We start from the raw sequence: 15,716 nt of genomic DNA, 5'->3' as shown, positions 1-15,716 counted from the left end.
GCCTAAATAAAATCAAAATCAGTCACAATTTTATTGTTTGTATGTTTATCACAGAACTATGACACAAATGAGCAGTTTTAACCACCAACTAAGAACTATGGCACTAAATGGCTTGTCAAGCTAGATGGATTTCTCCAGAAAACGAACCTGAACGCCTGGGTTTACCAGTGTCCCATATCTCTGAGTATTTTTTGTGTGCGCGCACACACACACACACACAAACACACAAGTATAAGTATATATACTCTATACAAAGAGGCAGTTGTAATGATAGACATGGTCTGGAGGGTCTGAAATGTCAATAGACAGGTTTTGTGTTGTTAATATAATTAGCATTTTCAGGCAACATAGATACAATGCATGTAAACTTCCTCACCTCACTTCCGATAAATAGACTCTGAGCCTTGAGTTCAGTATTATGTTTGACAAATAGATAATTCCCTAAATTCATTCATATTACTATAGTTTTGAGAGTGAATGTGCTTCCCTACATGGTAACATACAACACACACACACACACACACAAAATTATTGCAAATGAACCATTTGAATCACATTCTGTCACGTCACTCTCTCATTAACACACACACGCACACACGCACGCACGCACGCACGCACACACACACACACACGCAGACGGCAGATCTGTGTGTGTACATAAGGTGATTGCCCTTTAGAATAATCAACAGAATTCCAGACAGAATGGCTGTCAGTGACACACAGGCAGGCAGACAGTTTGGCAGACAGACAAGTAGAAGGACAGACAGACAGAATGAGGTTGTAACAGAGGTGTCAGATGAACTTGAGATGCTTGTCTTCAGCGATGCCATAATTTGTTTTATTCTCCTCAAACACCTGGGTGAGACCCTGTGAACAGTAAGAGTGGTTTACTCATCTCTCTCTCTCATAGAAAAAGACGAACACACACACAAAATGATTATTTACATATACATTCACAAACCTGTTTTACCTCTCAGTTCAGTCCTACATGTGCAAATGATTACTCAGGACACATACTTCCTTGTCACAATGATCTTTTCACCTTATGACAACACTCATTCTACCCACACTGTGTTCGTCATTTCCCTACTATTTAAAGACATGCCAATCAACACTAACCTCAATGTAGAGCTTATGGAGGTTTTCTATGTCTTCTTTACTAGGAGATGGAGTCTGCACAACTGGAATGGGCCGGCCCACTGTATAGAAAGAAAGAAAGAAATAAAGAAAGAAAGAGAGAGAATATAATACAGAACCATAATGTAGATGTTAGCAAGTGATTACTGATTATGTTTGAATTACTGCAATGGTAAGGTGTGGGGTTCTTACCAACGGTGTTTATGGGCTTTCTATAGGGCAGCACGCCAAAGCTATACTGGAAGACACCTCGGGCATGGAAGAGGGGCAAGGCCACACCCATTATCCTCTGGAGACGGTCCTGCATGCGCCGGAGAGCGGACCCTCTAGGGTTCTCCATCTGGTCAAAGAGCTCATTCTCACCAAAGGAGAACACTGGAACCAGCCATGCCCTGTACACACACGCGCGCACGCACACACACACACACATCAAATGTACCACCCTCACAATCCCTCTTGTTTCACTGCAGCCTTGAAGACCCAATGAGTGTTCACACACAAAACCACATACACTCACCCATGTTTCAGAGCGAGCTTGATGAAGCCCTTGCGCTGCAGCAGCTGAAGGGTCAGCTCTCCCGGTCGGGCATCAAGCGACTCTGGCGCCCCGCCCACTGCAACCACGGCAACGTGTCCGCCCTCGGGCCGACTGATGATGTAGCTGGCACTGGCCTTCTCACTGGATACCAGTCCTGAGAGGTCCAAGATCAAGAGGAAAAGGTCATGAGCCAACCAAAACAACCAACCAACCAAAAAGAAAAGATAATGTACAAAAAAATCTACACATAATACCCCATAATGACAACTTTAAAAAAGGTTTGTTTGAGATTTTTGCAAATTTATTAAAAATAAAAAAACGTAGAAATCCCTTGTACATAAGTATTCACAGCCATTGCGATCAAGCTCAAAATTGAGCTCAGGTGCATTCTGTTTCCGCTGATAATCCTTGAGATGTTTCTACAGCTTAATTGGAGTTCACCTGTGGAAAATTTAGTTGATTGGACATGATTTGGAAAGGCACCTGTCTATATAAGGTCCCACAGTTAACAGTGCACGTCAGACCACAAAACAAGCATGAAGTTTTGTCTGTAGACCTCCAGACAGGATTGTCTCGAGGCACAGAACTGGGGTAGGGTACAGAAAACATTCTGCTGCTTTAAAGGTCCCAGTGAGCACAATGGCCTCCATCATCCATAAATGGAAGAAGTTTGGAACCACCAGGACTCTTCCTAGAGCTAGCCGTCCTTCTAAACTGAGTGATCGGGGGAGAAGCATGGTGGTGGCAGCATCATGCTGTGGGGATGTTTTTCAGCGGCAGGAACTGGGAGACTAGTCAGGATTGAGAGAAAGATGAATGTAGCAATGTACAGAGACATCCTGGAAGAAGGAGTAGCTTCAGGACAACTCTGTGAATGTCCTAGAGAGGCCCAGCCAAGAGCCCAGACTTGAATCTGAATCTGGGATCTGAAAATGGCTTTGCACTGAAGCTCCCCATACAACCAATGGAGTTCGAGAGGTTCTGTGAAGAGGAATGGGCGAAACTGGCCAACGATAGGTGTGCCAAGCTTGTGGCTTAGCCTGGAGGACCTGACCCAATCCGAAAGATTTAAAGGTAAACTATGCAGTATTGGCAATTTCCTTACTGTTTTCTCGGTTTTTGCTTCTTTTTCGCTGGCTTTGTCATGACAAATGTCTGAGAAACTCCATCGCTACCTTTTTCTAGCCGGTGCCTTTCATTACACTCGTTATACTTCCTGACACTGAGGCCGTCGGCCCGCCGGCCCACAGTTGCAAAGGTGGTTTTTCCGCTCACAGGCACTAGGGGGAAGCGAGACGGCCACCATTCAACCCGAAAAAAGTCATATAACCATTCCAATGACTCTGAAGCTGTTAAATGAAGGTAAATTAAGCTAAAAAACCTGCATAGTGTGCCTTTAAGGGTCTGGCTATGAGTAATGAAAATGGCCCAACTTGAGGGGCAGCACCAAGCATGCACTTGAAAATATCACTGCACCCAATTGATTAACACTTCAACCAATGTTTACTGACCGATTCCGGACGTCAACACAATTGGATAACACTACGACCAATGTTTCCGGACATCGATATCGCAGCGCTGTTATCATCTGTTTAGCTCGCCTCTGGCCTGCCTTTATCAGATACACCGATGTGATTGGTGCAGCTCGGTTTCATGGGCATAGGTAATGAGCATCATGCTGCAATCCATTTGTATCGTACACTCCCCCGCCCGAGTTGCTCTACACGCGAACGTGACTTAATGTAGCACTTGTATAGCATTCCCGTTTGTCTTAGTGGGGAAGAACACGGACGTCACCAGGGCAGCAGCGGTCTCAAGACCATGCAATGCATACATTGGTCACCGGATTAAAGCAGCAATGTAAGAGCAGTGTGTAAGAGCATTTAAAATCAACATTAAAATGGCCAACGTAGTACAAATACAAAGAACTACATCTCAACTACCATCAATTAGGGGTGCAGCCATCTTTGTTTGTCAAGTCATAAGGTTCCCCTCAAAATTGGAATTTATCACGAGAACTCTGGATTTCCAGGGTACTTGTGGCTTCATATTCCAAAGATCGTATTGAGCAAAGGCTGTGAATACTTATGTACAAATTATATTTTTGTTCTTTATTTCTAATAGATTTGCAACCATTTAAAAAAAAAAAAACTCATGTTGTCATTATGGGGTATTGTGTGTAGAATTTTGAGGAAAAAAAATATTTAATCCATTTTGGAATTAGGCTGTAACATAACGAAATGTGGAAAAAGTGAAGTGCTGTGAATACTTTCTGTATGCACTATAAATGAGGATTTTACACATGTTAATTATTTCCACCATAAGGAGTCTGGATGGAAAGCAGACTGACTGCAAGCACAAAATGAAATTCGATATGATAACGTGTTTGTGGAGGAGGCAAAGAAAACATTCTATGGGAGAGTATCTGCATGTACATCAGGTGTGATTCAGAATGATCAGAGACACCGCCTCTTAGAATCAGGTAACTCAGGAACAAGATAAAAATGATTATGGTCTGAGTGTTGCGTTGCGCTTTACCACTGCTGCTTTGTTATTTCCAATGTGATCCCCGCCTAAGCCCAGAGTTACAAGTTTGCAAAAAAATGTCATGACTCACTTGGGTCATCTGATCCTAAAGACCAAAACAGTCATCCTACTTTCATGAACTCATCATCCACAAAAATCACCACACCGCCAATTCATGGAAAAAGAGACTAAAAGAGCATTCAAAATACTCAGTGGCGTATCAGTTTTACAGCAATGATTAGATACACCACTCAGAAGTAGTCATCACATTATGTGCTTTAGTCAAACCTTGAGTCTTGCTTTCTGTAAAATGGCTAGAACTAAAATTTAGAAATTAATCAGAAGAATGTAATGATGACTACTCTACATCATCAGACCTCTCTCTCTCTCACTCACACACACACACACACACACACACACACCTCATGGAGGGCATAATATACTGCAAATACTGCAGATGTTTCAGCTTCAAATGTTGTGTAGAGCAATCATACTCATTATCTTTTTCCATCATTGCTCACTTTGGAAGTGGGACATTTTCAAGCCCCACCTGAATCTATCAAAATGGTAACGTGCAAATATTATTTTAGCATTGTGGTTCCATGTTACATTTTTTGTCTCTGTCCCTTAGATCTGATATTGTTTTAATGTATATGTAGGACTGTTTATGACTCCTATGTTTGTGTGTGTGACTATTTTGTTTTGAATGTATTATCTTCCTTGTCAAAAAGAACGGCATTAATAAAGACAAGCTAAGATAAATGTCCTCCTGTTCGTCGCGCCCAATGTCATGTCTCTACACTGCCCCACACTTTGAGAACAACTGGTCTAGAGTTTATTGAGAGGAATGAACGGAGAGTGAAGAAATCTAGTTAGAGGGAGTGGCAACTCTCAACTTGGAGACGTCAGTTCAGGTCAGGTCAGCTGATGAGCACACTGGTCTGCTTGACTCCACAGTGATGAAAGTCTACTGGTTGGGTTAGGGTTGGGCAAGCGCTGTGTCAGATGAACCTCAAGCGCAAGAAACATGATGACAACATCAGATCAAACACACACACACACACCCATGAGTCAACACACACACACACGTTCACACATACTGTACCCGTACATGGACAGTCACAGTTACACTTGTTCAAACACGCCCATGCACAGATTAAAACCCACACACAAATGTAAATACATGACTACACAAATAACCAAAAATTGTGCATTACAGAATCTGTCAAATCTGGCCCCTCTTATGGACAATTACTAATCAGATCTTAAAAACAGACTGAGTGACAACCACCCACACCTAAGACGTCACCTTAGTGCACATCCATCCAACACACCGGGGCAGCTGCAGCATGTCTCTGCAAGCGAATAGGGCAGCAGCTGTCATGTTAAGTGGCAATATGTAAAGCAGCTGTCTAGGAAGACTAAGAGGAAGTTGTACTGTCATACAGGAAGCGCAAGGCCAAGATGACAGTTTCAGTTCCTATGTGTCTGTCGCATTGTCCCTACTTAACCCACACCTGAGCACAGCCGTGTGCCTATGCTGCATTCCAGACAAACCTGAAAGTCTGACATTGTACCAGAAAAAATGATAAAAACGCCACTCATAGTAGGTCCAACGTGTAAACTCAGTGTGAATCCATCTGCCACAACTTTGGAACAGGGAAATCTCCAACTTTATTTTCCTAGCATAAGGTGAACAGACTCAAAGGCTTGACATATAGCATGAAGTGTGTACGTGGTTGTGTGTAGGGTTGTTTGGATTTGTGTAATGGTGACAGAAAGAGATGTACTGCTGCTTGAGATGTAAGATGTAAGACACACCACCACCTCTTCATATGTAAGGCAGATCTGATCTGTGGTACTAGACAGGAGGTGAGGGAACAAGGCTGGTGTGTGTGTGTCAAAGTCAAAGTCAAAGTCAAAGTCAGCTTTATTGTCAATTTCTTCACATGTTCCAGACATACAAAGAGATCGAAATTACGTTTCTCACTATCCCACGGTGGAGACAAGACATATTTTACCAATTTTAAGTCCACAGACAAACATAACATTCAAGTAAACAAAAAAGTAAGTAAATAAGTAAATAAGAGGGCACATATAATGAAAAAATAAGAGCAGCAAAATTTGGTTGAAATTGTGCATAGACAGTCAATAAAATAAAATACTAGTGCAAAGTCAGGCCAATAAGAGGCTGAGGTAGTTCTGTTTGACCTAAGTAAGAAATAAAGTGGCATAGTGGTGCAAGTTATGTAAGAGCAGCAGAAGTGTTGTGTTTTCAGGACAACAGCAACAAGTTGCAAAGTGTACAAGTGTGCAAGTGGAGTGGTGTGTGTGTGTGTGTGTGTGTGTAGCCATTGCCCAATTGGGATGGGTTCAATTATTTCTTCACTGTAAACTTTCATGAGGACTGTTTACACAATGGAGGACAGAGGGAGAACAGCCAGACAAACACAGAGGGCAAACTCCCCCACTGTCTAAAGCAGTGGTTCTCAACCTTTTTTCAGTGATGTACCCCCTGTGAAATATTTTTTCAGCCAAGTACCCCCTAACCAGCGCAAAGCATTTTTAGTTGAGAAAAAAGACTTAAAACAGAGCACTGTGCCATCAGTGTCTAATTTATTAAACTTTGGAACTAATAAACACATACAACTTATATTTTCCTGAAATATTTATTAAATAATTGTTTTTTAAGTATTTTTGCATGGATTCTACTTTTTAAATATATGTATATTTTAACCCTTAGTTTTTTTAGAGCATTTTCACTACCTTTATTCATAAGGATTTATTCTGGTCATTGTAAGTGCCACACACACATATTACATATTGTTTTTTTTCCGGCAGAGTCTGGGCTATCCAGATCTGCCATCATTTCATGTATTAGTACTAGCATTGATTTTATTTAGATTTTTAAAGAATGAAAATATAAAAATTATAAAAAACCTTATATTTTGACATGTATCTCACCACAGCAAGCTCATAGCTCTACATGCATTTCATGTGTGTGTAGGGCAGACTGTCCTGAATCTGGCAATATTGCCAAGTGGGAGGGATTCTCTGGGGCTGAGCAATTTACAGACATATGTGGTGTGCGCCTTACAGAAATAAATGCCATTTTTTTATTTAGTGATTAAAAATGACCTTTCTGCGCTCCATATCTGGAACACGAACTGATCTGACCTGACTTGACCCGAGTTTACGTGTGTGTGCCTGTCTGCACTCATGATTCTCTACAACTTTTTACTGTGTTGCCATGAACAAAGTAAAGGCAAAAAAGGTGTTTCTTTGTCGAACAAATTGGGATGCAATGTGAGCCTTGAATTGAATGCCATGCAGGAATTTGCTAGGATCTCAAAACCGGATTATGAACATTCTTTGCCATAGAGAAACACACAATAGCGTTGGATTATAAACATGCTTTGCCACAAAAACAGACAAAAACGTGAGGTAAGTCGAGCTATATGAAGTTATTATTTTGCTGTCACTTCGACTGTTTTATAACCCAGAAGGATGTACTTGGTATCAAATGATAGGTCTGTGTCTCCTCTTTCATCTGACATGCGTGGATATCTATCCGATCACAGGTCCGCGAGTAATTCAAACGAGAGTAATGAGTGTGCAGTTGGTTTTTGTACATGACGTTATTATTTTGCAGTCACTTCGTCTGTTTTCATAAAATCTCACGTACCCCCTGGAGTGCCTTCACGTACCCCCAGGGGTACGCGTACCCCCATTTGAGAACCACTGGTCTAACACACACACACACACACACACACACACACACACACACACACACGATAGATAGATAGAGTGTGAAAACAAACTGACACTCTCTCTCTCTCTGACACACACACAGACAAACAAACAGCCAGTGAGTACTGGCTCATCCTTACTTTTGCACATTTAAAGGGGCTGTGTGTAGAGTTCTGCAGGATTCAAGTTGTTTTGAACACACCAATGGCACTCTTCCATTGACCTGCTTTGTACAAAGTGTTATTACAAGAGAGCCGTCTGTCTCTGGCTGGTTAGCATGCTAACTTTAGTGGATTTCTGGGCAACACAAGGCATAGGCATTTTTGACACCGTTTCAAAACAATTAAAATAATAATACTCTTTTCACACAAGCCCACACAAATACACACAAACACACCTACCTCCAGACATGATGTAGTCCCTGAAGAATGGCACTCGGAACCAAAACGGCAGCATGAGCAGGTATGGCGTGAGTCCCGGGAAAAGAGTTGAAAAGCCGGAAGCTTCTGTGCAGAAGTTCCCGAATCCCCCGGCAACAAGAACCCCATGTGGATGGAACCCAAAGATGTAGTTATGACTGGGGTCCAGATCAGCTGTTTTCACCAACTACAGGGTGTGTGTGAGAGAGGGTGAGAGAGAGAGAGAGGTAATGGGACAGAAAAAATGAATGGAGGGAGAGGGGTTAAAAAAACACACCTGTTTATTTAACCATTATTTCCATAACTTCACCCTTAAAGGTAAAGTCTGTGAATTAGGTGAAAGGCTTTTGATATTTGAGCTCTAGAGCCATTCAATCCCATCCCTCCCATCTATGCTCCTGGAGAAACACTAATTGGCGGGAACTGTTTATTACTCAGTCTGAGTGGTCACTATGGTTGCTTCCATTTACAGGGCCACCACTGCTGTTTCTTAAGCGGCCACACAAAGCTAAATTAGCAACAAAACAAAAAAAACTTTAAAATTGGAATTATGCACTGTATATATATATACAGTACAATTTGTGCAGACTGTCCAGAAAGAACAGGATGTGAAGTAAGCACCTACCTGTGAGCAACTTAGTAAAAAAGGAAAACAGGCCACAGGCAATCCGCTGGGAGCATACTTAACTAAACAATTAACTGTGTTTACAATCACACACAATGAAAACTCCAGAGAAGGAGTATGTGAGGGTGTGCTTGAGTGAGACTATGTAAGAAGGACTGTATGATTTGTGTATCTAGGCGCACGTGTGTGTGTGTGTGTGTGTGTGTGTGTGTGAGTAAGTGAGTGAGTGAGTGAGTGAGAGAGAGACACTTTTGGGTGCTTAGTGTGTGAGAAAGATTTCTCTCTTAGGATACCGTGTGGTTCGTTCATGTAGGTGTGCCTGTGTGTGTTTAACTCACTGTAATAGGGAAGTAGTCTCTAAAGTAGTGCCACATCGTCCAGCTCCGGACCCAGTGTGATTTCCGACCCCCTGTGATTGGTGTGTCCCTGTCAAGGTACAGCCAACCGGCATAGAGTGCGCCGAGGACCCACCAATCACTGAGACACAGGAGGACGTATGCTGCCAGGCAACATTGAGCTGCGGAGAAAGACAACGTCTTAGAGTGAGAGAGGCAAACAATCCAGAAGGATTCCTCTTTAAAGTATCAATACCATCTGGGTGATTGTGTCAGACTCCATGTGTGGGGCAAGCACATGTGACTATTAGTAAGTGCATGTCATTGAAGGGCCTAAGAGGTGACTGGGATGACAGTGCCAAGTGGGGTTCTGGTCAGGGTGGCAGAAGCTCTTTGTCACAGTTTATCAAGGTCACTACACAAGTGGACACACAAGCACACACAAAGAAGAAATGTCACACAGACAAACACACACTTGCAGAAAGTTGTTACATTAAAGTTACATTAAATTACAGAGTTGACCAGACAGCGGTTATTTTAAGACTGTACCTCTGCATACAATCTGTGTAGTTTGTAGTAGGCCTAAATTCAATTTTAGCAGTGACAGTGTAAACCTTGCCTTTGATTGAAGAGTGAGTTGAGCAACATTCTATTGGAGGTCACAGAGGGCAGTCCCAAAAAACTGCTCAAAACCAGCTCAACATGCCTATAAGTCAGATGCAAATCATAATAGCATTCAGTATAATGGTATTTCAGAAAGCCCATAACTTTTAGCAAAAGCCTCGCCTACAATGTAACCTGACACAGGCAGTAAGCTATTAAATGTTACAGACGCCAACGTATCGGCAACATGAGATCAGCAACAAAAAGCCTGTCTGGTGTCCACACTTTCCTCAGTAGAGGAACCAGCAGTCTGCTGTGACCAGTGCCCTCCTTGTTAGCAGAGGGGCTAGACCATCGGTTTGGAGGCACCCCAGAAAAGCAAGCTACACGGTCACTCTGTGTTCTTCAATTTTGACTAAGTGATGCAGAAAAACAAACACGTTTCTTTCTCCTTCTCTGCTTTTATGTACAGAGACACACACAAGCAAAACTTAGATCACAGTTAACTTAGCACACGTGAGTGCACAACACGTCTCTGGGTGCATCGGGGCTACCTCCCCCATCATCATCAACAACCCGGTGGGAAGGGAACCCCTCTCCGTTACAGCGGAGGAGCAGCTACTCACCCAGCGCAAGGAAGGAGAAGACCCACTGAACCACAGCGGCCGTTTGAAGGCGTCTGTGGAACGGCACGTTCAGCGGCGCAAACTCGATCTTCATGACTGCAGTCGAGACAACAAAGCTCTCTCATAAACTCATCAGTCTTTCGTTGTTTCACACGCCGCGCAGAGAGCAATGGAGTTGAGGTGGGACCTGTTGCCTAGACTAGAGTTCCCAAATTCCCCGTTAGTCTCAGACGCAGAAACTCAATGAAGTTATGCTCTGATTGTGCAACCTAGTTGTGAACAGGATGGATCTGTCAAAAACACAACTCACGCTGAAGTGTACAGCACTAATTAGCTTCCAAGCCTGAACTTTCTGTCCCTCTGTGATTGCTGGCTTGAACACTCCCAAAAATGCATTGCGTCACAGCCCCACCCCTAACTTTGGTGTCAGTTGAACCAATCGCACAATAGTAGACGCGCCACTACTCAATTTGTAGGTCCTGCTATTACAGCTAGACTACTTGAACATATTGGTAGGCTAAAGGACAGACAAATCTCAGCAGTGGTTATAACAGTACAAATCAGTTTGGTCGAAATCTTTAATCATGCGTCTTCTGATTTGGTTGGATAAAATGGTTTGCTATTGGATTTATTTCTTATTCTAAGGTTTTGCTTTGCAAAATCTTCATGTTATAGCCTGTGGGCTTTGAAACACATTCACGTGCCCCACTGTGGCCCTTAGAATGGATTGGATTTTAAATAGAGCAAATTAAACCATAAACATTTTATTTTTGGTTTATGTACAAATATTTTAGCATGATATGAACATTGCACCCCATGCATCAAAAGCATAACATTTTTCAAATGTATTCGATCATAACAACGTGTTATCCTTCCATTATTATTTAGTGCCTTTGTGTATGCTGTTGTTGACTTGGCATAATGACCGTATAAGGGGATCATAGTTATGGTATTTCGCAGACGCTTTTGTCCAAAACGACAGTATACATAGTTAAAAACAAAAATAGTTCCAATAAAGTTGAAAATACATAAGCATAAGCAAAAGTAACAGAAAACATAACAACTGGATCAATATAAAAAAAATGCTATGTAGGACTTTGACCTACACACGCAGTAGCCAGGGTCAAGAGACTCTAATCATGTATATAATGAGCACTACATTAATCAGTGTCTCCTTGGCACACATAGAAAAGGCAGCGCTGTGCTACATAGCACTTTAAGAATAGGGCGTGGGATCCGCGTTGCATTGTGGGACGTGGCGGCCATGTTGATGGCTACGCGAACGTTAAAATAACTCTGACATAACGTTGTTGAATGAAGAGATGTAGCTAGAAGTAGAGTTGAGAAAGAATAGATAGAAAAATAGATAGAAGAAATATGTTAAAATCCCGAAAAGGATCTGGAATAATCCCGAAAAGGATCTGGAATTTACCGGGACGCATTCAATAGAGAAGCCAGGTACCGGTATGTTGACAAAATCAGCATTATTAACGGCTGAGAGGGAGTACATTACGCAGTAGTCATAGGCAGTAGTCTGAGTAGCGGTAAAGGAGGCAATCAACATGGCGGAGTAATTACGTCATGACGCCCACACCCTATTGCGTTGCCGGTTCGAATCCGGCCGCCGGTATGGTCTCACGTTGTTTTACGCGACGCCGCCCTCTGGTCATCGCGTTCCCGATCGCCCGCGACATCTTGAAGCAAAGAACCTGACTGTTTGTAACTGTTTGCGTCCTGTTTCTTGTGCTTTTGTACTGAGGGCAATCATATTAATCATTGTTATCAATTGCAACACCCAGAGGAATAAAAATCAATTTTACAAAATAGGGGAATGCCGCGATCGGCGGACTTTGACCTACACACGCAGTAGCCAGCGTCATGAGACTCTAATCATGTATATAATGAGCACTGCATTAATCAGCGTCTCCGTGGCACACATAGAAAAGGCAGCGCTGTGCTATATAGCACTTTAAGAATTGCATTGCCGGTTTGAATCCGGCCTGATGCACCGGCTGCTGTTTCCGCGGTCTCACGTTGTTTTACGCGACGCCGCCCTCTGATCATCGCGTTCCCAATCGCCCGCGACATCTTATGAAGCCAAGAACCTGACTGTTTGTAACTGTTTGCGTCCTGTTTCTTGTACTTTTTTACTGAGGGCAATCATATTAATCATTGATATCAATTGCAACACCCAGAGGAATAAAAATAAATTTTACAAAATAGGAGAATGCCGCGATCGCCGGACTTTGACCTACACACGCAGTAGCCGGCGTCACGAGACTCTAATCATGTATATAATGAGCACTGCGTTAATCAGCGTCTCCGTGGCACGCATAGAAAAGGCAGCGCTGTGAATTTCATCGCAGATTTGAATCCAGTCTGATGCACCGGCCGCCGCTACGGACGTTTTCCTGCAATCTCACGTAGTTTTACACCACACCGCCCGCTGGTCATCGCGTTCCCGATGGCACGCGACATCTTATGAACCCAAGTAGGCCTACCTGACTGTTTGTAACTGTTTGCGTCCTGTTTGTTGTGCTTTTTTACTGAGGGCAATCATATTAATCATTGATATCAATTGCAACACCCAGATGAATAAAAATCAATTTTACAAAATAGGGGGATGCAGCCAAGCAGCAGACTTTGACCTACACGCAATAGCCAGCAGCGTCACGAGACTCTAATCATGTATATAATACAGAGCACTGCGTTAAGCAGCGTCTCCGTGGCACACGTCGAGAAGACGGCCCTGTGCTTTAGCACATAAGAATTGCATCGCCGGTTCGAATCCGGCCTGATGCACCGGCTGCCGTTACGACCGCTTTCCCCTGATCTCCCGTTGTTTTACGCCACGCCACGCCGCCTGCTGTTCAGTGTGTTCCATCAAATGAAGCCAAGTGCCTGACTGTTTGTAACTGTTTGCTTTCTGTTCGTTGTGCTGTTTTACTGAGGGCAACACCACCTCTGCTCAGTGCTATTAAAACAATCAATTGAATTATATAATATAGATAGACGTTGGGCGGGCTTAACATACCGGTAATGGTTGATGGCAGAGTTGAAACAGTTCGGTGTGAATTCCCTGCTACTTGAAAACAAAGAATGTGGATGTTGCTGTTGGTGAACAGCTTGACACAAGTTAAGCTTTTTTTAAGTTGGCAAAAGTTTGAACTAGCCAGCTATCTCCGCTGATGGGAAGACGCATGGGACTCATGAGTTGTAGTGCTATCCTACTTGATCCTATTTGAAAGACAACCGATTATCCCGCCCCTCGCGCCTGGCGAGGGGAACATTCGTCTACCTGGAGGGGGGAAGAAGAGAAAGGGAGGGGAAAAGGGGGGAAGAAGAGGAAAAGAAGAGAAAGAGGAAAAGAAAGGAGTGTGAATGAAGCAGGTGGATATATCGGGACATTTTAATCATCAAAAAATGTCTGCAAAGTGTATTTTATTAATTTTCTGATATTTTGGATGTGTTTGCCGCCATACCACTAGGGGCAGCAAGCGTACTCTTTTATCTTAATGCACAGATGAGCTATAACACTCAGATTCACAGAGTAAGGAGTTCTAAACATACACCATGGGCTGTACCTGTAAAAAGTAGCCTGACAAATGTATTATATTATTTAGAAATGAGCATATTAATATAATTTTGACAATGGGTCAGTAATTTGTGATAATTAGGCTACTTTACAATGAATTTCATTGTCTGTAGAACAGGGGTCGGCAATTACGTTTGGACCCGGGCCAATTTTTTTTCAGACAATGGCATCGCGGGCCATAGCTTTTGTAATGGGGGGGGGGGGGGGGGGGGTTATAGGCCTACTATTTAAATTATTAATTATTATATTATATTAAAATAAACATCATCTAACTTTTAAAATGCATTTAATTTAATTCCATTAAAAACGTTTATTTGCTTATGTGCGCTGTTTTTATGCCGCCTGCTGCATCTCCTGTCGTCTCTCATGAAACAGGCGACTTGCCTAGCAACTTGCCGTAACTAATGTGTAGGCTACAAATATTATTCTTTTGGATGACGTGTAAATGATTAGCTGAACATTGCTATATGCTAGTTATCGATGCAAAATGTCGTTGTCAAAAGCCTTGAAAAGAAAAATTGATTCAGAATGCAGGACCTACAAAGAAGAATGGAAGCAGAGGTATGTGTTGAGCCTGCCTGCATTTCTTAATGCCAAGCCTATTAATTTAACGAAACATAGGCTATTTTTGACCTTGCCCACTGGAAGAGGGAGACAGGACACTGTTGTTTTTTTTTTGCACAAGATTACGCGCACTCGCGTGCCAATACCGTTCCGACCTGTGCGTCATGGATAACTGCAAGGATGTTCCACCTGTTTTGTCACTTTAGTAGGACTATCATCTATACCTCAATAAATGTTTTGAAATTGATGGGATTGCTGTAGGCCTTTTTTTCTTTTTAAAAACATGGGGTTAAAAAAAAAATTCATTCAACAGCAAATTAACGTCATCTCGCGGGCCAGATAGAATCAATGGCGGGCCAAAATTGGCCCGCGGGCCACTATTTGCCGACCCCTGCTGTAGAATGTGTTCAAACTCCCTCTTTCCAACCTGCACTTCATTTCTTGTAACACATGTTAATAAATTACAATATCACACCATTTCAAATGTATAATTTAATTTGAATTAAATAAATTATACTACTTTAGATATTGCACCTATTTTATCTGACTTTAGCCACTGTGCAGAATCTGTATAAGAATATAAATATATATGTATATGAATATAAATACCTCTTGGCAGAAGGCAAAAAATGCAGAAGACACAATGAAAACCAATTAAAATTTATTTATTTGCACATACACACACATTCTCTCTCTCTCTCTCTCTCTCACCCTCTCCCCTCTCTCTCTCTCTCTCTCTCTCACACACTCACACACCCACACACACACGAAGAACATGAGAACATATGAACATCACTATAAACAACCTCAAAATAGTAGTGTACACATTTACAATTTACTTTTCAGTACTTTCAGCCACTCTTCTTTTGACAGAGGCTCTGTATTTGGGCAGTATATAGTGCCCTTAAACTGACTGTGGCCAGTTGCCTTTGTCCGGAACTGTCCACATTTCCGGCATGAATTCGCCTCCACTGTTCGTTTATTAAACCTGGCCTTGG

General features: G+C 42.4%; 1 protein-coding gene across 1 annotated transcript; it reads right to left on the bottom strand.

Moving 5' to 3' along the window:
- Positions 1-7: 7 nt before the first annotated feature.
- mogat3a (monoacylglycerol O-acyltransferase 3a) lies at positions 8-10,925 on the bottom strand. Its single transcript, XM_076289529.1, has 7 exons — positions 10,560-10,925; positions 9,334-9,512; positions 8,353-8,557; positions 1,655-1,829; positions 1,330-1,529; positions 1,120-1,199; positions 8-867 (listed from the first exon to the last, which is right to left on the bottom strand). Exons 1-7 carry the CDS (start codon positions 10,651-10,653, stop codon positions 793-795), a joined length of 1,008 nt encoding a protein of 335 aa, XP_076145644.1. The 5' UTR covers positions 10,654-10,925; the 3' UTR covers positions 8-792.
- Between the last annotated feature and the right edge of the window lie 4,791 nt (positions 10,926-15,716).

The sequence above is a fragment of the Alosa pseudoharengus genome, unplaced genomic scaffold, assembly GCF_046254945.1.
Source record: "Alosa pseudoharengus isolate Yale_2024_CS ecotype anadromous, Long Island Sound unplaced genomic scaffold, YU_APseudo_1.1 YU_APseudo_1.1_scf_17, whole genome shotgun sequence".
Lineage (NCBI taxonomy): Eukaryota > Metazoa > Chordata > Actinopteri > Clupeiformes > Clupeidae > Alosa > Alosa pseudoharengus.
The sequence above is the reverse complement of the archived record's forward strand: the minus strand, read 5'-3'. Positions and strand labels throughout refer to the sequence as shown.